At 39.5% G+C, this 20822-nt stretch overlaps 2 protein-coding genes across 2 annotated transcripts; one reads left to right on the top strand and one right to left on the bottom strand.

Moving 5' to 3' along the window:
- Positions 1-1931: 1931 nt before the first annotated feature.
- On the top strand, positions 1932-19950 carry fggy (FGGY carbohydrate kinase domain containing). Its single transcript, XM_037788438.1, has 18 exons — positions 1932-2081; positions 2361-2555; positions 4073-4184; positions 5000-5151; positions 5396-5484; positions 6394-6509; positions 7005-7133; positions 8528-8631; positions 9863-9970; positions 10282-10343; positions 10768-10930; positions 12152-12226; positions 12328-12448; positions 12555-12649; positions 14627-14688; positions 15507-17170; positions 19361-19464; positions 19594-19950. Exons 2-16 carry the CDS (start codon positions 2373-2375, stop codon positions 15586-15588), a joined length of 1653 nt encoding a protein of 550 aa, XP_037644366.1. The 5' UTR covers positions 1932-2081; positions 2361-2372; the 3' UTR covers positions 15589-17170; positions 19361-19464; positions 19594-19950.
- LOC119499191 (peroxiredoxin-6-like) lies at positions 16595-20526 on the bottom strand. Its single transcript, XM_037788439.1, has 5 exons — positions 20254-20526; positions 18973-19129; positions 17570-17719; positions 17282-17428; positions 16595-17144 (listed from the first exon to the last, which is right to left on the bottom strand). Exons 1-5 carry the CDS (start codon positions 20343-20345, stop codon positions 17016-17018), a joined length of 675 nt encoding a protein of 224 aa, XP_037644367.1. The 5' UTR covers positions 20346-20526; the 3' UTR covers positions 16595-17015.
- Between the last annotated feature and the right edge of the window lie 296 nt (positions 20527-20822).

Below are 20822 nucleotides of genomic sequence, written 5' to 3' on the forward strand. Positions count from 1 at the left end.
ACCCCCTGTGCTTCCTGTTTCTCTGTCAGCTCTTCCCCTCTGCTGGCCTGACGGGGTCGCTTTTAGATAACAGTGCTTTCCTCCTGCCTGCCCGGGCCAGCTGTTTCCACTGCATGCACTTTTCTAATCAGGAGCTGGTCCTGCCGGCCTCTCAACAGGCCTGCTTTTGTTGTACAGAGGTGGGACAGTCCAGGGTCCATGGAAACAGTCCTCCCCCTTTCATGAGAGTAAAACACAGAGAAAGACTATATATGCATGTGTTGATGTATCAACAGAGCAAAGTTTTGATTACCTTCAGGCGTGGACCAGAGGAACACACACACACACATACACACTGAGCAGTGAGAGAGACAGATGAGATTTCAAACACTGTCCGTGCAGTGTTTGTTGAAGACCATCTGTTTCTTCCTGTCCTGCTGCTTTGGTTTTTCCTCTGTGCTCCATCTCCGCTGATCATTCCTGGTCCAAACACGCTGATCACAGCCAGCAGCGCTTCCTTTACACAGCTGCTGATCTCCTCTAAGAAAAGGACACAATAGAGGAAAGTGACCAGGCGGGATGCAGACTAGAAAGTCTGGGAATTCTTAGTCAGAGCCGATGTTTTTGATGGCAGGTTAACGTCTCTGACTTTCTGCAACAAAGCTCATTTTGTAGCCCTAACACTACACACCATGCTGTAACAGATTATTATCTATTACAGTAAATAATGTCCTTCAGCTCACATATGAGTGGTTAGTAACTCATGTAAACGGTCTTTACTGTAGTTACGTTTTTCATTGACCTTTTTGACATAAGACATAATAACTTTAACAATGGCTGCATACCATTTAGTTTTACGAGTCCTGGAGTCCTTGCATTGTGCACGGTGGCTTAATGACATCACTTACTGTAACCTTTAAGTGGAGCAGAGTCATCGTTAATGTTATTACACATGATGTGCTTCTCCACCAAAGTCAAAAAGTCTTCTGTGAAAGAGGACTGTTGACTGAATAATGAAATAATAATAACAGACATGCGATAGTGTCCTGAATGTTCTAAAACACAATGCAAAAGATGATGTCATCTATCAATCTAAAAAAAACTAAAAACAACAACAACAAAAGTAATATTTGTAAATGTGGATTGCCAACGGGGCAACTGCCCAGAGGCCTCAGACTGTCAGCGGGTCAGAAAGCCCAGCAGGCAGGTTCACTGTGTTTGTGCAAAAAGTGCACATTTTGTTTGTGAATATCAACTGAAATGACAGGCTTTTTGCATTATTGGTTAATCCTGAGGCTTTGTCTTGTAGAAAATTAGTTTTAATATCTTCATTATTTAAATTTATATTGTGCTCACACTAAATTAATGTGTTTACTTTGTTTACAGACATGACAAGATATTAAATAATACAAATTGTCCTCTGTTTTTTGTGTGTCAGTTTGTGGTAATATGATTGGACTCAGCTTTATTTAGGAATATGCATCATGAGAGAATAATAAAAACTCAAATAATAAATTTGTTAAATCTAGATTTTCACACAGGGGCCCCTTACAAGACAGATTACATTAGGTATACAGTATGATACAGGACCCGCCTCAGGTCCTGCATCAAATATCTAATGTTACCATTTTTATTATAATGATAGGTTGATTAGCATTATAGTATTACAATATTATTGTAGGCTACTTCAGTGTTGAAAATTCCTATAAAATGTTTCGAATTATAAAATTATGTAGACCTACATGTTATTAGACTATAAGCAGTAAACTTGAGGCTTTCAAGGCCCCTGGGTGGTTTCAATAATAAATATGTCTTATTATAGTCAGATTGGACTTTTAACAAAATGGAATATGTTTTCAGTGTCATATTATAGGCTACTGTTACGGTATTTGGCATTCTCATCTCCCAAATAACCCATTCCTGGTGTTTATTTGTTGGTGTCTCAGACTTTACTCTGCTCAATGGAAGAAAAATAAAAGTCGACTTTGTCCTTTTTGGCCAGTTTGGCGTTCCGTCGAAGCCACCGTCTCCAGCGCAAAGTCCGCTCATCAGAAACTCTAAAAGAGATGTTTCCTGCGCTGAAATAAGACTTTAAACTGCAGGTAAGTTCTCATATGTATCTTATAGCTGGTGTGCAAATGTCCTCTGCGTTTGATAACATCTGTTGTGTGTATTTGAAAGGTTATTCTGTGCACTGTAGCGTTGATTTCAGTTTCTGATGCACCAAAACATACACCAGAAATCATTCATTAGAAGCAAATCCCCTATATGCATGCGTTGATATGTGTTTATTTCCATGATTTCGACACAGTTGTTGACATTGACGGTGCAACCTGGTTAATAATCAACCCCTGGGTCCTCTCTCCTCCTCTGACATGCAGCTGGTCTTCCTCATGGCAGAGGTGTATTATGTTGGGGTGGACGTGGGCACCTCCAGTGTGAGAGCTGCTCTGGTGACCAGGACTGGGCTGCTGCAGAGCACTGCAGAGGAACCCATCAGCATCTGGGAGCCTCAGTCTGACCACTATGTCCAGTCCTCCACTGAGATCTGGGACAAATGCTGCACAGTGGTCAAGGTAGGGTGACCATTTATTCTTTATAAAAAACTATCCTTTATTACAGATGCACACAATTATTCCACAAGGCATGCTGCTGCAGGTTGTTTTACTTTACCAAGAAACGAAACCAAATCAGGTCAGCAATATACAGAGCAATGCAAGAATGGAATTCACTCCCAAATCATATTACACAACAAAATACTATGTATGGTTTTAAAAAAAACACTAAAAGAGCTTTACTTAAAAATAAACTTTAGTAATTGATAAGTATTCTTGGGTGTGTAAGGGTATTATGTTAGTGTATGATGAGTAGTGTGAATGTGTAACTTTGTATTGTCACCATGTAAACTATGTGGACCCCAGGAAGAATAGCTGCTGCTGCAAAAGCGAATGGGAATCTTAATAAACAAACAAACAAACAAACCATAGAGCACTGGTTGGTTCCCAATCTTTTAGTAACACACACACACACCCTATCCTATCAGATAAACTCAAGTACCCCACCATCATACACTAGACCCCACTGATCCAAATGTGTTAATTACAACTGAGTTTAAAGTGGATAAGAAGTAACACAACATAAAAATGGATATTGTTGCTATATATTTTTTTTTTATATAATTGAATTTTGGTCAAGGTTACATTCCCACAAAGCTCATACCACTGAGTGGCAGAAGCTGGACCCTTAAAGCTATTAATCCATTACATTTAGCTAATTATTTCAACTGTTTATTCAGTACTTTGAGCTAGTACTGCTTTTTGCTAATCTAACTATTTCAACAGTTTATCCCAGGGGTCAGAAACCTTTACTATCAAAAGAGCCATTTTAGGCACAAAAAAAAAAGAAAATCTGTTTGGAGCCGCAAAACATTATACAGCTTACACACAGCTTAAGTAATTTATATAGTATATACTGTAAGTCTAAAGCAGTGAGGGCCCAAGTGCAAATGTACTACAGAGTATTAGGGCCACATTGAGGGAAAAACAATCGGAAATTTCAAGAATAAAGACAGAACTTTACGAGAAAAAAAGTTGTAATATTAAGAGAAAAAAAGTCATAACTTTACAAGAAAAAAAGAATATAACACGAAAAATTACTACTTTATAATATTATGACTTTATTCTCATAATAGTACGACTTTTTTTCTCGTAAACCTATGACTTTATTCTCGAAATCTCAGATTTCTTTTTTTTTTTTTACTTAATGTGGCCCTAATACTCTGTCGTACTGTCGTACCATAGACCTACAACAATGATAAATAAAAAGAAAATATAAACAAAAAACAGTTATTCATTTCCATTATAAAAAGTCCACAGGGAGCCACTGGAGAGGAGCTGAAGAGCAGCTTGTGGCTCCAGAGCTGCAGGTGGCAGACCCCTGGTTTATCCAGTACTTTTAGCTTGTACTACTTTTAGCTTAGCTAACTATTTCAACAGTTTATCCAGTACTTTATATATTATGAATATATTACGATATTATTTATGTATAAAAGCATTGACCTGATGTCTCAAACTGTATTTCATATCTGTTCCAGAGAGTTACCCAAAGTGTGGAGAGGAGTCAGGTACGAGGGATCGGCTTTGACGCCACCTGCTCACTGGTGGTTCTGGACCAGAGCTTCCAGCCTGTGCCAGTCAGTCAGGATGGTAAATGAAACATTTCATTCCCTTATAGCCTGACTTTGGACCTCCCACATCACATATGTTGTGCTTCAGGAATGCACCATTTATATATATACCTAAGCACACATAATGGTTGGAATTAATTGTGTTTTTGAAATGCTGATTATAGGACTGCCCCCCCTCTTAGTCGATTAGTTGAATAATCTGTCGTTAGTTGTTCTTTTTAATGGTTTTTTCATGCTAAATTACTTATTTCCAAGAAAGTTATGAGCACATCTCTGGCAAACACAAGAAAGTGGTGCTTTTGAGTGATTCTATGGAGAAACTCAGTTTTACAGATCTGACGATTAAATCAAGTAATTGATTAGTCGACTGAGACTTTCTTTGGTCGAGGACGGCCCTAGCTGATCGTAAAATTTTACTAGAATGGATTTTTTGGAGCCTTTTCACGTGAAACCTTTCAGTTGTTGAGTTTTGTTCAGACAGTTTGTTTTAGTCTAATGTAATGGGATACTTTATTGATCCCTGAAGGTAAAACCGCCTCCTCCACAGCAAGGTCAGAGGTCAGGGTCAGCTACAGAGCAGAACCCCTGGAGTTGGTAGGGATTCATGTTTTTTTTCAATTAAGCAAAGTTACACAGGGGTCAGGACCCAGTTAATCAGGTTAAATGACTGATTATATGCTGCCTAGATATTACATATATATATGGCAGTCAGAATTTTGTTTATCATCTCCTAACAGACCAATTTAATCATGCAGTATTAGCTATTTGGTATATCTTATTTACATTTTGCTTTCACTAAAACCTGATCTTTCCTCTTCTTTCTTCTTGTCCCAGGTGACAGACAAAGGAACGTGGTGATGTGGATGGACCATCGTGCCGAGGAGCAGGCCACTCGTATAACCAACACTGGCCACGGGGTCCTGAGCAGGGTGGGTGGGGTCATGTCACCAGAGCTGCAACCCCCTAAGCTGCTCTGGCTCAAAGAGGTGAGAGGTGAGCAAGGTCACCACAGGACCACTGATCTCTACATGTTTTATTGTCGCTCTCTGTGTTGGCTGCTGGTCAGCATGTGTGTGGTGTTTATTTTCAGCCTTATTCCACTTTTTTTCTTGGGAGGCATCAGCTTCCTGAAAGTGGTTTATTGTTAAGGTCTGTCAGTATATGCATGTGCTGTTATTACTCACTGATCAAAGGGTTAATTAGCACACATTTCTCTTGTCTTTTAATCAGAATCTAAGAGAAAGCTGCTGGAACAAAGCCGCTCACTTTTTCGACCTCCCAGACTTCCTGTCTTGGAAGGCAACAGACTCTTTGACACGGTGAGCTTTGTTGTCATTGTGACTGTCTGATTGTTTAAACCTTCATCTGTCTTATTATTCAAATGTGTCTAATTATTTTATGTGTTTTAATATTGGTCTGGACGATAATTCAATATGATAATTTATTGTCTTTCGATGGAATCGTATCATGATGAAATCATATATCGAGATATTGTGATACACAATGCACGTCGTCTAGTTGATAATAACAAGCACATACTGCCTCAAGTTTCTCAGAAAATCTGAATTGAATTCTGCTTATGGGAATACCCCAGTGTATGTGAATCAAACTATTATCTTAATCTGATTACGCTGTATTTGTGTGCATGCATGTAAACTCAGTCAGTGTATAGCTGGAAATATTTATTCATTTTTTTCTCTATAATTTCACTTGAAACTGTTTTGTTAATTTTGCAAAGAGAGAACAAAAATAGGCATTGCCATGTAGTTATTTCATATAACATATTTATTTTAAAATATATTTATATACATAGTATTTATTTTTTTAATTACCAGAAACATGTTATATCGTGAGATATTGTTATCAAAATATGAAATGGCTTATATCGGAATAGCCCAGCCCTAGTTTAATACATGAATTTCAGAGAGGGATTAAAAAGGTTCACCATTGCCACAACAGTGACCTACAAATTGCTGTTAGTGACTACAGTATCATAACGAGGTTAAGCTAAGCTGCTGAAACACTATCCTTGTATCAAATGTCTGTTTAAAAGAAAGAATAGGGTTGTCCTCTAAAGCAGGGGACTTTCTAAGGAATGTGTCTTTTATCATGGACAAAATGTTTTTGATACTGTGGCCTTCACCAGATACTGTCAATGTCACCCCACGTTGTACTTCAATGAATGTGTTATGAGACATGTTACAGTACTATTCGTCGATGTTTCACAGGTCTTTGTGCACTCTGGTGTGTAAATGGACTTATTGCCCTCCAGAAGGATGGGATACTGGGTTTTGGACGAGCATTGGACTGGAGGATCTCCTGGAAAACAACTTTTCCAAAATAGGTAAAAGACATTTACAAACTAGCTTCTATTTAATTGTATATTGTAAGATTTTAAAGGTGTAGTGTGTAGGATCTGATGGTATCTAGCAGTGAGGTTGCAACCAACTTAAACTCTTCCCGTGTGCAAAGCGTGCAGGAGAACTACGGTGGCCGACGCGTAAACGTTAAACGCGACTGGCCTTATCAAGAGCCAGTGTTTAGTTATCTGTTCTGGGCTACTGTAGAAACATGGTGGCTGGCTCCATGAAGAGGATTTAGATATAAACGGCGCATCCTACGGTAACGAAAACACAACGATTCTTAGTTTCAGGTGATTATACACTAAAGAAAATGTACTTATTAATATTATTTTCCATTTCTGCTAATAGATCCTTCTAAATGCTACACACTGTTCCTTTAAGAAAATCTGAAAATATCGCAAAAAAATTTCACATCATTTCTCATCAACAAGAGTTCTTCTTTCATTATTTAAGCTGTGCTGTTTTGTGTCATCCAGGCAGCGTGACGTGTTCTCCAGGGAGCCCGTTGGGAGACGGCCTCACCCACAATGCAGCAGCAGATTTGGGTCTGGAGCCAGGAACTGCAGTTGGTGCTTCTCTCATTGATGCTCATGCTGGAGGCCTTGGTATTACACCCTAAACCTGTTTATTGAACTAATCTTCCTCTGCCAAATATATCTATTTCTTCTAAGTTGCATTAGGTAACTTTGCAGGTTCTACATAGCTTTGAGAGTAAAGCGTTTTTAAACTATAACCTTAAAACATAAAATGTGTCATCAGTCAAGGTGTACAGGTCAGATTCTCAAATATTGCCAGACGTTTAGACTTCAAAAGACATCAAAGGGAGGAGGGAGGCAGCAGATTTTAAGTCTTAAAAGTTGACATTTTGTTCTAGGGCGGCTCCTGGAGTGTCAAAAATGAAGATGTCCATCCACAAGGGAGCATAAATAACTTCTGGTTATCATTTATTATTATCATATGTTAATATTTCTTGTGCACAAATATGAAGTTTATCATAATTGTGGTGATAGAGAAGGTCAGGGGCTTGTCAACACTAGATTTCAATCTCAGGGGAATGTAAATATCCACAGCAAGTTAGTGGGAGGTTTTAGTATCTTGTTGTTGAAAAATTTCTGGCGCCTGAGGAAAGCCCTTGAAATTTCCCAAAAGCAAAGAGCTCATTCTCTGGGGTGACTGTCAAGTGGATTTTTAGATTTCTTGTACACAAATTTAAATTGTGTCCTGTTGGTGGTGCTAGATGAAAGGCCAGGGGTCTAGGGAACATAACTATCATCATACAGACTGTTTATGGCACTCTGAGCCAGTAGTTGTAAAGATCATTTTTATTTTATTTTGTTGGCATTTTTGCCTTGTTAGATAGTTGACAGTAGTAGTGATAGAAGATCTCTGACTAGAATTGAAGCAGGGGAACTCTCCCAGCTTTAATAGTTTGGGCAAAAGTGAAATAATATGCAACAAACAGATGTTAAAAAGTTACTAATTAATGCTGTTTACTGTATCTGTGAGCACGTTGTTGGCTTCAGGGCAGCCGTCGACAATTCTTCTGGTTCAGAAATCCCAACCATCTGGTTTTGTTCTGCGAGATAAACTGCTCGTGAACTCTGCCCTCTGACCTCAGGCCGTGACCTCTGCCTATCACACATTGTCGTATCAGTCCGAGGCTCAAACACTCTGCACTTTTAGTTGTCACGGTGATGTACACCCCCCCGGCCCCCACGCGTAGATGAACCTTCCACCTTAAACTCAAACCAGCTTGACAAACATTATTCCAGCAGTTAGTGTCACTGCTGAGTTCCTCACGGAGGTTAGAGGAGCGCCTCAAAAGGATTCAAAGCTTTTCATCTGCAAATCATTGAGATTTGTCCCCGACCAGGCTCTTTGTGAACTTTTTATATTAAGTAATACTAAAATATATTCATATGTATTGTACCCCTGCACAATAAAATATTTTGACATTGATAAAACAGGATTTTAAAATGTATAATTTTGCTCTTTCCAGGTGTGATAGGTGCAGATGTAAAAGGTTTTCATTTGCCCTGTGAGGACCAGCCGATCACCTCCCGCATGGCGCTGATCTGTGGGACATCAACCTGTCACATGGCGGTGAGCCGTTTACAGCTACATTTCACCTGCTGTGTGGCTTTTTGAAAAATGCTCTTTAATATAGTATAGATATGGTGTGACCTTTCTGACACTTACACACCTTATCCCCCGCATTTTTATGAAATGCAGCCTTTTACACTCATATAATATATAACACAATATACAGTTGTTGCATTGACACTAAACCAAGAAAAACAAACAAACAACCCAAAACAAGAATGCGCCTCCTGTCTTAATAATCGGTAATCTATACTAAATGGAGTATATTGATTGCAACAGATGCAAAATATAAGAAGTATTTAGAAGAAAAATACAAATACTACAAGCTCAGAAACTGCATTGTCCACAGAAATTAGTCCATCATCATCATCTGTTAAATCTATATCAATTATTATATTACAAAATTACCCTTTAATATGTAAGTTATCCTTTCTAATGGAAGGCTTGTAACATCTGTCTTATCCATTGAGTATTGCTTGGTCTGTGAATATTTTACCATAGCATTGCAATACATTTGGCGTAACGCAAGCTGAGGTCTATAAATGCTTGTTCCTTTTTACTATAATTATGTTCCTCTGGGATTTGTTTTTAAATAATCTTCTCCGTTATAACTCTTATCTCTTACCAGAATGTTTTAGTCTTTCTGCATTGCTAAATACAATGAAACAATGTTCACCTGGTTTCCTTACATTTTGTGCATATGTCTGGTATGTTTTTATTCTATTGATTTACTTCCACCAATATCCACATTAACCATTTATACTGTATTAGTTTAAGGCAAGTATTTATAGACTCCTGCATTAACTGCTTACCAATCTTCATCAGAAATTTCAGATTGCAAGTTTTCCTTCCAGATATGCAACTTATACTGTGAATTTTGATGTGAGTGAGATGTCAGCAAATTGTAAAACTCTGATATGAAACCCTTTCTGTCTCAAGCTGTCCTTTATCATACATTTTTCCAAAGGTGAGTGTAGTCTGAGTGGGTCTGGTAACACTTAAACACTTAGTTCTGAACTTGGAGGTGATGTAAAACTTAGCTAATACTAATACACAAGCAGGCAATCTATTAAAAGTAATCTGATAAAAAGATATTATCTAAAATTTAAACGGCAGTGGTTTCCATTACAGTATGTCTGTTAGCTTTTTACTACAGCCATATCTATGTCTTTGTAGATTGCTGGATTGATATACAATGTTAATTAAAACATTTTTCATTAATGTGCATCAGATCAGCGAGCAACCTCTGTTTGTGCCAGGAGTGTGGGGGCCCTGCCTGTCTGCCATGGTGCCTGGCTTGTGGCTCAACGAGGGAGGACAGAGTGCTACGGGAAGGCTGGTCAGTCCTCTGTCGAGCTTTATATTATTATACAATATGTAACTGACACGCTTTTTGCTGCACAGCAACAGAAAACTGTGTGCAAGTAGAGACATAATGTATACAATCCATGTGTAAATGCACCTAAAAGACACCCTGATGTGAGCAACTCATCTGTCAGTATGTCTGTTTTTATAACATCACTTTAAGCTCCAGGATCTTTACTTTAATAATCATCAGTAGCAGCTTTCACAAGCCTTTATTTATGTCATCAGCTGTGTCATCTATAATCCACTCTGTTAAACCATGTTGCTCTCTCTCTCCTCCCTCAGATCGACCACGTGGTGAAGGGCCACGCCGCCTACGCCCAGCTCCAGGAACAGGCACGGCAGAGGTCAGCTGATGCTTTTAATGCTGCACTTCCCAAAAATGTTCTACCACAGCTGTCATCCCCATCCAGCTGACGCATAATAATATTTAGGAAGATTAGGAGCGTAGTAAATTTATTAATTCTAGATACATCTCGGCTATTCTGTGGAAGTTGCAAATAAAGTAATTTATTATTTGTTTGATTGACTTTTTACTTAGAATTAAATAAAAATGCCTGGTACACTGTCCATCCTCGCCTACTGACGTGGCTTACTGGAACACTTTACGAGCCACTGTTAATGTTATTAGTAACAGCTCTCCTTTTCCTGCTAAGTCATGTCACAGTGGCTTCAGTGAAGAAGGCCTGCAGCATTTTTTTATCCGTACAACATCTTAAATGTTATTTTATCACACTGGGTTCTTCATTTGCTTACTGTTATCTTTCCCAGGTTTCCCTTTTCTGGCGAGAACATCTACAGCTACCTCAACAGCCACCTGAGTACAATGGCTAACTCAGGTTCTGCTGTTGACCTGCTGGGCTCCAGTCTTCACGTGTGGCCGGACTTCCACGGGAACAGGTCGCCCCTGGCTGACCCGGCCTTGAAGGGCATGGTGAGGGAACATGAGTCAAGGCTTCATGTGACATATGACATGAAATACTACTGATACAAAGTTAATATACTGCACTAACCTACAGAGGTGGAGTGGTCATTGCAGACACTCCTATAATTATTAAGTATGTTTAAGTGGTCCAATTTAGTTGTAGCTTATCATTTTGTTAAGTAAAGGATAGAAACAAATGTTAAATTACATTACATTGATAACATTCAGCCTCTAGATGTCGCATTCTTCTTCCCCCTTTCCATTGCATTCACTTCACAACTAGTGGTTGTCAGTTTGTCAAAGACATGCAATGTGCAGATATACCAAGTGATACCAAAGTCGTCATACTATTGGCTCACAAGTCTGGTTAGATGTGGGAACCAAACATCAGATATCTTCCACAGAGATAAACAAAACATTCATTTTGGACCCGTCAACATTTTTAAAACGATTAATTCATAATCATAATTTAGTTTTTTTTTAGAAAAAGCCATACTTTTATTTGGCACCTTTCTGAAAGCTCTGTGGATGCATTATTTGATTAATTATTTATCCACATAAAAATGTTATCAAGGAGAATTTTTTAATTTTGGACAGAGCTAGGCTAATGTTGTTTTTCTCTAACTCCACTTGCTATGCTAAACGAATGACCTCCTGGCTCCAGCTGCATATGTAAAGCACAGACAAGAGAGTATCAATGTTCTCATCTAAATTTTGGAAATAAACTGAATAGCTGTATTCCTTTTAAACTAAATGCATTCATAATACAGTGAGCCAGCAGCTAACTGAAGCAGCTAGTTTCACAAAGCACCACAGTCGGCCTCAGGGTCAATTCTCATTGCGCAACAAAATATCTGCGGTTTGATCTTTCTTGGTTTGCAGATATCGCCTTTAATGTTTTTTTAACATTGCGCTGACAACACTTCTCTTTTAAGGATTTCACAGAAGTATTATGATTTTATCAGTGCAAAGAATAAACTTTGTACTTAAAACGAAAGTGCGTCACAGTCGAGCCACAGAAATGATGTCTGTGTTCAGTAAGCTAATTATTGTTTCCAGACCATATCTGTAGCTCCAGGAAGCAGAGAGAACTGGTGAATATTGTTAAGACTGAATCACTGTGGATTTGAGATACCAGACCCTCAATGACAGCTCAGCCTTTTGTTGGTGAATACACCCCTCTGGTGACTCACATTCTTGCATCAATGACTCATTATTACTGTTTCGCAGGTGATCGGGCTGCCTCTCTCCCAAACCGTGGATGACTTGGCCCTGCTCTATTTGGCCACTGTACAAGCCCTCGCTGTGAGTGTTTTATGTGTTTCGAAGTCTGACAACCTAGTAAGGAAAGTTGTATTTGTTTACTTGTAATCTGATTCTCCTTCTATCTTCTTCTGTGGTTTCAGCTTGGTACTCGTCATATTCTGGAGGCCATGAAAGAAGCAGGACATGACATCAGAACCCTCTTTCTGTGCGGCGGGTTGAGCAAAAACGCCCTGTTTGTCCAGATTCACGCCAACGCTACAGGTAAAAAAGACATTTTACCCCAAAATATTAAACAATGGTTACACAAAAACAGTATCTCCCATAGAGGCTTTTGCTAATGCCACTTTTTCAATATTGTCCTCCTCAGGATTGCCTGTGGTGTTGCCTGACCAGATGGAGGCTGTGTTAGTAGGAGCAGCAGTCCTGGGTGCGTGTGCATCACAGGACTACAGCACCATACAGGTGGAGTGGCACACACAGACATATACAGCACAGTATGTAAAAGTAAAGTCATAAAAGTGACAGGGTCTTAGACAGACAAGGCTTTTGAGACGTCATTTTTTGGGTTAATTTTGTCGCTGATAATTAGGAGTATCCTTGTGTGCTTTTAAACACATGTTCTTAATGAGTTTTCAAATAGTCACACATGTAAATGCAACTAATGTCCAACATGGGCCACTGCTGGTTAACGAAATGTGAAGCAGTTTTTTGTGCTAGTCTAAATTACTAGATACATTTTAATGTTTTTTTTTACAAAAACATCACACAAAATCACACAGATCCTCAAAAATATTAGTCAAAACTGTCGCTTTGTTTACTCTTAAAGGGGACGTATCATGACATTTTTCAGTTCTTGTGCTCATTCATGTGGGTATCTAGAGTGGCTACCAACGCACAAACTGTGAAATAAGATAATTCAGTCCGTTTTTTTGTGGGCTGCCTATATCAGAAAACGTGATTTAACAAGCCATTTAGATTTGCTTCCCCTTCCTATGTCACATGCAGGCTCATTAGAATATTTCGCACCACGGCTTGAGAACTACCTTCGCAAAGGTGCGCAATATTTTTCTCACAGGCCAATCAGAGCAGACCCCCTTTTTTTTAGGAGGGGGTCTTAAAGAGACAGGCACTAAAACAGAGTGTTTCAGACAGAGGGTGAATACAGGTATATTCAGACAGACAGTATAAGAAAAATAATGTTTTTTTTACATTAAAGCATGTAAACATGTTCTAGTAGAAACACAAAATAAAAAGTATGAACCTGAAAATGAGCACAATAGGTCCTCTTTAAAAGATAACTCACTTGGAAATCTGTACAGTAGTAGTGTTGCAATGGAAATACACTTAGACGATATCATGAATAGTCATAGTAGGAATTTGCATTTGCTATTTTATGCAAGTGGAAAAAATGGTATGAACCAGTATCCTCATGCTCAATATTACATGAAAGAGGAGGTACTTTTTGGTGTTTTGTACTTCTGAATGCACCTCTTGGTGTGTGCATTAAACATCTTGGTTCCTAAAAGCACGACATGTTTGTATATGTTCAAAAACAATGGATCCTGCATTTTCGAAAATGGATATCATCAACCTTCAGACCGCCTCTGCCTTCTGAATGCCCACTTCTTGTAAACCACGCACCTCCAGCTTTTAATGCAGAATAACTGTTAAAAAGACTCAAGCTAAACCCGTAATATAAAAAAGTATATTTTTCCAGAGCCTCAGCAGACATTATAGAGTTGTTTCCACAGTCTGTAGTACTTCTCATGAAGAGTAAACTGAACTTCATGGGTGAAATCAGTGGCGTGCCCCTTTAACAAGTGTTTATTTTGCAATATATTTAGCAGTTTGCAATCCAATCTTCTTATTTTGTAGTCTAAAATTGACCTAAAAAAAACATTAAATGCCAAGCCATCCAGATCTCATCATCACTGACTCAATGCCTCCATCTGCTGGGTGGAACCAAAACACAAAGTATAAAGTGCATCTCTGCTTGCTTCAGCCATACAGAAGATTTGTGCCACAATTTGTTTAGGATATAAAGTCAGTGATGATTAAATCTTTTGCGAGGTCAAGCTATCATCTCTTGGTGTCTCAGCACCAGAGCTCGGGAGCACAAGAGAATGGCAAGCCTTTAAGCCAGATATACTAAAAATAAGACGTTATTGTTTGGACTAGGCTGCACCTGTCAACCCATTTTCAGCCATAACTACTGCAGCCAGTTGTTGAGTCTGATCCTCTTGAGCTGCACGCAGTCGACTGGCTGGATTTTGTAGGTTCAGACAGCAGAGAGAGAGGCCCTGCTCTGCATTAGTCATAAATTCAGCCACACCAAAAAACCACTGCAGTTGGCTCGTGTTAATACTATAACTGGGTCACGGCTGGAACTGAATGTGCATTACATGATTTATTGAGTGATATTTGTCTTTGCAATTTTAGGAGGCAATGGAGAGAATGGCTAAAGTGGGGAAAGTTGTTCGGCCTGACTATGAGCTCCAGAGGTGAGACAAAGAGATGTTTTTAATATATGTTTGGTGAAAGTGGTCGCTGTAACAGTTTGTGGGACAGTGACATAAATGGATCAAATATATCTGATGCCTAATTCAATAAAAATGTAATTTATTATCAACATTTTTTATCCAAACAAATGTTGACTTCTTGAATAACTCGCCATTTTTAAAAAATCAATTCTATCTTTTCCTTTTATTCTATCTATTAATTTAACGTTGTATGTGTTAGCTGTCAACTACTAAATTAATCTCTAACTATTTTTGATAATCAATTAATCGGTTTGAGTAAAAAAAAAGATAAAAATTCTCTGATTCCAGCTTCTTAAATGTGAATATTGTCTGGTTTCTTTACTCCTCTATGAGAGTAAACTGAATATCTTTGAGTTGTGGACAAAACAAGACACTTTAGGACGTTATCTTGGGCTTTGGGAAACAGTGATTGACATTTTTTGACATTTTATAGACCAAACAACTAATCGATTAATCGAGAAAATAATCAACTGATTAATTGACAATGAAAATAATCCTTAATTGCAGCCCTACGTATATGCAATTTAAAAAAATTAATATTTTTTTATTTTTGTTTTGAATGGGAAGCAAATTGCATTGCTTTTAAATGTGCAAAGTGACCAATATAGATAGAGATGGATTGAGTTACAAGTAACCAAAATATGAACAATCACTGTCAAGGTCAGGCAGTGAGGGAACTCACGATGTAAGAAGTCTGCATGTTTTAAATACAATGAAAACTAAAAGTTCTGTGCATCACAATTTGAGTAATTATTTTCTACATTTCATACTTTTCTCAGCTTCTACGAGAGAAAGCACAAAGTGTTCCTGCGACTGTTCGCCCACCAGAGGGAGTACCAGGCCCTCATGAGCCAGAGATGACGCCGCTGGTGGGAGGCGGCCGAGCTGGAAGTGACTCGCTCTGATGTCATAGCGATGACAAATCCAAACACTGGAGACGAGAACAGAAGTTGCTGCTTTTCCTGATATTAATGGATCAGTTTTTAAAGAGAAATTCTCAATAACTTCAAGGACAACAGCTCTCTGAGGTCGAATCTCACATCAGGGGGGTTTAGACTTCACACATGCAGGATGTTAAACCTCCTGACAGATAACAGTAGGGAAGACCTCTATGGAGACAAGCTTTCCATGTCTGTCTTTTAGATCCACTGCTTGCAGTTCTACCCAACATGAAGAGGATGACGCAGGAGTGAATGTGGTGACATCGACAGATTTTACAGTCAAAGTCAAACACCATCAAGTACTGTCACCTTCAAATGTATTCTTAATAAATAATTAAAACAATATTGCTCATGCCTTTCACTGTCACTCCAACTCAACGTGTTTTGTATATATAATTTAGTAATCTCCAACTCAATAGTGACATTCATTTTTAAACAGCTTGTCCTTTGTTCTGTCTTCACCGTGTTTTTATCTTATTCTCCCATTTCCTGTTTGTAATCCCTCCACTGTCCTTAACCTCTCCTGCCTGTCTGCTGGTCACAGAGAGAGAGAGGAGCCGGCTGCCAGCCGTTCCCAGGATCACAGTTGATAAGCTCTTCACTGATGCTGTCGACGCGGTGACGGGGGGAACGCCAAATCCTACACAGCTGAGTTAACAGCCGCCTTCAAGCAGCAGTACCTCATGATAGAGAAGGGGGACAGGGAGAGATCTGATGGACAAAGCTAACAAACTCATGCAGGTGGTTCTGAACGGTAGCATCCAAGAGTCATGACAGAGCAGTTTTATTGTTTGCTGATCATTCTTTAGACTAAAAATGCTTTTATTCTCCCACAGGTGGAATGACTTTCAGTGATAGTTTGGCCTGGCAAAACCAATGCAAAGTTATAGTTAATCAGTTACGTGAAAGAAGACACTCCCCAACTGTTTAAAAATGTGTAACTGTTTAATGAAGTACACCTGTCAGATGTAATGAACACACATGCATGGCGTTGTTTGCTCTCAGTAGGTCATCAACTAGCACCATAAACCATCACTTCCTCTTGTATTGGTCCAAAAAAAAGAGGTGCATAGGCAACGTTACACATGGGATACAAAATATCTTAACCCCAACAGTATCACAATCGAAGCTTCTCTGCCATACTGTATATAATAAACTGCTATATCTTTAAATATTAAAAATATATGTTCCCATCTCAACACTTATCTTTCCAAAAACAACCCCCTTTAGAAAAGTACACTAAAGTTCTTTTTAATTGGAGTTGTACATACTGTTAAAATCTCTAATTCAGTAAAGTCCTACATATTCCTGAGTGTTGAGTATCAGTGCTGCTGTCTCTGCCTGTGCTTATTCCTGAGGTGTGTAGCGCAGGTACTTCTTGCCAGAGGGCAGTTCTTTGGTGTAGACGCCAGCTGGGAACAAAGAGGCCGCCTCCTCCTCCGACATGCTGGGAGGGACCATCACGCAGTCTCCAGGCTGGAGGACAAAAAGAAAGAAACTAGGTTAGTCTGCACGGCAGCAGCAGGTCAGTTCCTGTTTCTATTATCTCTGTAGTCAGCTGCTGAAACTGATTTGGTACAAACTGAGGTCACTTTCAAAAGGTGTTGACGTACCCTCCAGTCAGCAGGCGTGGACACTCGTTTCCCTGCTGTGGCCTGGAGTGAGTCCACCACTCGCAGAATCTCATCAAAGTTTCGTCCGGTGGTGGCCGGGTAGAGGACCGACAGCTTCAGCCTTTTGTCAGGGCCAATGATAAACACCTACACACAAACAAGAGGCAGACAGATGGAGCCTGGCAAGGTTACTAATTATTCTATAGCCATGAGAGTAGATACGATATATTCTGTTTGAATGCTGTCTTATAAAATAGGGAAATTGGATTTGATTGTGAAGATGCTTACACAGCGGGCAGTGAGCGGCAGGCCGTCTTTGTCCTTTGCATCTGGGTCCAGCATGCCCAGGGCGACTGCCAGCTCCCGTTTACTGTCCGCTATGATGGGAAAGGGCAGCGAGCAGCAATCAGACTCCTCACAGTTGTATGCCAGGATGTCCTAGTTAGTACAGACACACAAGCCCTTAGTTCGTTATTTAAAGAGGACCTATTACGCTCATTTTTGGGTGCATGCTTGTATTTTGGGTTTCTACTAGAACATGTTTACATGCTTTAATGTTCAAAAACGCTTTATTTTTTCTCATACAGGCTGTGCTGCAGCACCTCTTTTTGCCTTCTGTCTGAAACGCTCTGTTTGAGCTCCTGCCCCAACCCTCCCTCCCGAAAAGCCGAGTCTGCTCTGATTGGTCAGCTGGCCCACTCTGTTGTGATTGGTCAACCGGACCAAACTCTTCGGACTCCGCTCTAACTAGCTTTGTTTGAGGGTGTGCCAAACAAGGCGCTAAGCAGGTATTATGCAAATGTGTTACTTGGTGACATCACCACGTTACGGAAGAAAAGTCGGGACTTCAAGTAAGGCAGCTCAGGAGCAGTGTGTCTGTGGGGGAGAGTAGCTCCCTTTGGTGTGGACTTTGGGCTTTGTAACTTTGCAGACTTTTTACATGCACAAAAAACTATATAACACACTAAAGGAAAGGGAAAAAGCACAAGAGCATAATAGGTCCTCTTTAATCCCACTTGGTGCTTCACTGATGGAGCTCTGTTGTCTTATATAAACATCTATATTATGTGATATTTATGATGATTTATGATGTGATAAAACGATGTATTGGAATGCAGTTTACTAACTTGCCTAACAACCCATAGCTGTTATTTTTTCTTAAACTGCAACCGATGAAGTCTAGACTAGATATATTCAAACTGCTTTCATAATTACGTTTTACCAGCGTCTTATCCAGTTTTCCAATAAATTTGTGAAATAATCCATTAGAACCAAACCCAGTTTGTTTTGCAAAATTGTAAGGTTTTATTTATGTAAAAATGTCTCTTTGAGAACCTTCTGGGTGCTTTCCTAGTAAGAACTGGAAATGTGCAGGTCACAGGATGTCAAGATATCCATTTTAGATCTAGGTTATATATAGTTTCAACAGCATTAACATCACTGTATTTCAGTGTGTAGTAAGGGCCTGCAACACACTAAAATATAGTAACAGTAGTCATTGAATCCACTGTTAAAACAAGGGTTATGAGTTACCTGTCTAATTCCTTTTAAAAGTTAGAACAGACTTAACTTTTGTGCTGCAAAAACTAAACTCACTACATATCAGTTTTACCATCTGGAAAGTCAACACTTTGATGCTCAGCATGTCATAAACATCCTTCTGTACGTGATGATGCTGTTAACTATCACACCTTGGACCAGCCGTGGTGATCCTCCACTGTGTCGATGGACAGGGCGATCATTCTGACGTCGCGTTTACTGAACTCGCTGCACAGTCTGGCAGCTCGGCCCAGCTCCGTGGTGCACACCGGGGTGTAGTCTTTAGGGTGGGAGAAGAGGACCCCCCATCTGGGATGGAAAAAAGAGAGATCAGTGAGTGTGTCAGTCAGCTGTGTGTTAGTCAGGTGTGTGTTAGTCAGCTGTGTGTTAGTCAGGTGTGTGTCAGTCAGGTGTGTGTCAGTCAGGTGTGTGTCAGTGCTTCTGTTAGATGAGGTTTCACAAAAGGGTTTCAATCTGACTCATTTTCCTCTCATTTGACATAAATCTCTAATATTATGGTTACTGTTACTTTGTTGTTAGGTTGCACAATAGGATGAAAGCTGAATGATGCATCTTACGCCAAACTGACAGGATGTGACCTCTATGTGACTCCAAAATGACGACAGGACGGACTTTTTTTTTAGGTCAGCGATGTGATTGTGCAGCATGGAGGGGATTTAAGGGTTTGACCTCTGACCTGTTCAGCTTTACTGACGCTTTTGATTTGGATCATCTCACTATTTCCTTTCTCACTTTCTCCCATCTGGTTGTAGGTTTAGGGTCCTGAGGTGTAGAACAAAGCGCTACAGGAACAGCTTTTTTCCAGCTGCAATTGTTCATTTAAATAAGTCCTAGCAGCTTTTGCACATATTTCTGGAAAGTTTATCCCTTTTCTCATTTTATTGTGTCTTTTTGTTCTGATATTTCAGTGTTTTTTTTATATTGTTCTTGTGGCCTTCTTCTTTTTGCTGGGTCCTGATCCCAGTAAGCCTTTGAGTACTCTTTGTCATGTTTGTGGTATGTCTGTCTCTTGTCTGTGCTCTACCTTATTGTCAATATGGATGCCTTCCTCTATTTCTGCTGAAAAACAAATCTACCTACAGGTACAAATAAAGTCACCTGAACCTGAACCTATCTGATCAACAGATGTGCTCATAAACAGCTGTACATCTGATAACTGCCACAGTAGATCCATGTGTCTATCACCACCTGATAGATTATTATATTTAATTACATAATGGGCCATAATATGAGCATTATAGGTTGTAAAGATTTAGATGCCATATATCATCATAAGGAAAGGTCTAAAGCAGAAGTCAGAAAGCAGTAACAGGAACTGGAAGCAAGCTCTCTCTATCCCTCCTTTGAACTGAATTCTCGATAAGTCTACAAATCAATAACCACAAATATCCATATTCAAGCAGCATACTCACGAATCACCGAGGAATTCGTGGAGTTTAATTCTGCCAGTTGTGGTCTCCAGCTCGAAATCAGGAAATGCATCTCCGAGCAGCAGTCCCGGCATGTTCAGTGCGACCTCAGAGGTGTTGCGTCTGTTCAGCAGCAGCTCGGATGATGACAGACCTATAAGAGAAAGAGGAGGCGGAAACGTCCCTCTGAACAGGCCACCACATTTACATAAGCATCCACTGTGCACTGCACATAATAGACCACGTTGTGACTCATAAGATGCGCTGCGTTTTGATGGATTGGCGCACTTATCCAAATGACCAATTTACGCACGAGTATATCCCGGATTCCTGCAAAGGATTTACATCATTTTATTAAAGTGCAGCTCTGGTCTTGTCCAAAACTAAATAGTTTCTGGCAGTCAATATTTAAAACCTTTTCAGGTGTTTTGGAAATACCCATAGAACCTTCTGCTATTACTGCAGTATTTGGAGTAGCACCACAAGACATGCATCTTAGTCACCAGGCAAAGGATATGATAGCTTTTGCATCTCTCTTAGCTAGACGACTTATACTTCTTAAATGGAAGGAG

This window comes from Sebastes umbrosus, chromosome 12 (assembly GCF_015220745.1).
Source record: "Sebastes umbrosus isolate fSebUmb1 chromosome 12, fSebUmb1.pri, whole genome shotgun sequence".
Taxonomy (NCBI): domain Eukaryota; kingdom Metazoa; phylum Chordata; class Actinopteri; order Perciformes; family Sebastidae; genus Sebastes; species Sebastes umbrosus.

Bases quoted from the DNA above. Each gene is read 5' to 3' on its own strand.
- fggy (XM_037788438.1), top strand. From the start codon at position 2,373: ATGGCAGAGGTGTATTATGTTGGGGTGGACGTGGGCACCTCCAGTGTG. The intron at 5,485-6,393 runs GTGAGCTTTGTT...GATGTTTCACAG, and splicing joins GCAACAGACTCTTTGACACG to GTCTTTGTGCACTCTGGTGT. The intron at 7,134-8,527 runs GTATTACACCCT...TGCTCTTTCCAG, and splicing joins TGCTCATGCTGGAGGCCTTG to GTGTGATAGGTGCAGATGTA.
- LOC119499191 (XM_037788439.1), bottom strand. From the start codon at position 20,345: ATGCCGGGACTGCTGCTCGGAGATGCATTTCCTGATTTCGAGCTGGAG. The intron at 17,720-18,972 runs GTGTGATAGTTA...TGTACTAACTAG, and splicing joins ATCACCACGGCTGGTCCAAG to GACATCCTGGCATACAACTG. The intron at 17,145-17,281 runs GTACGTCAACAC...TTTGTCCTCCAG, and splicing joins CCACGCCTGCTGACTGGAGG to CCTGGAGACTGCGTGATGGT.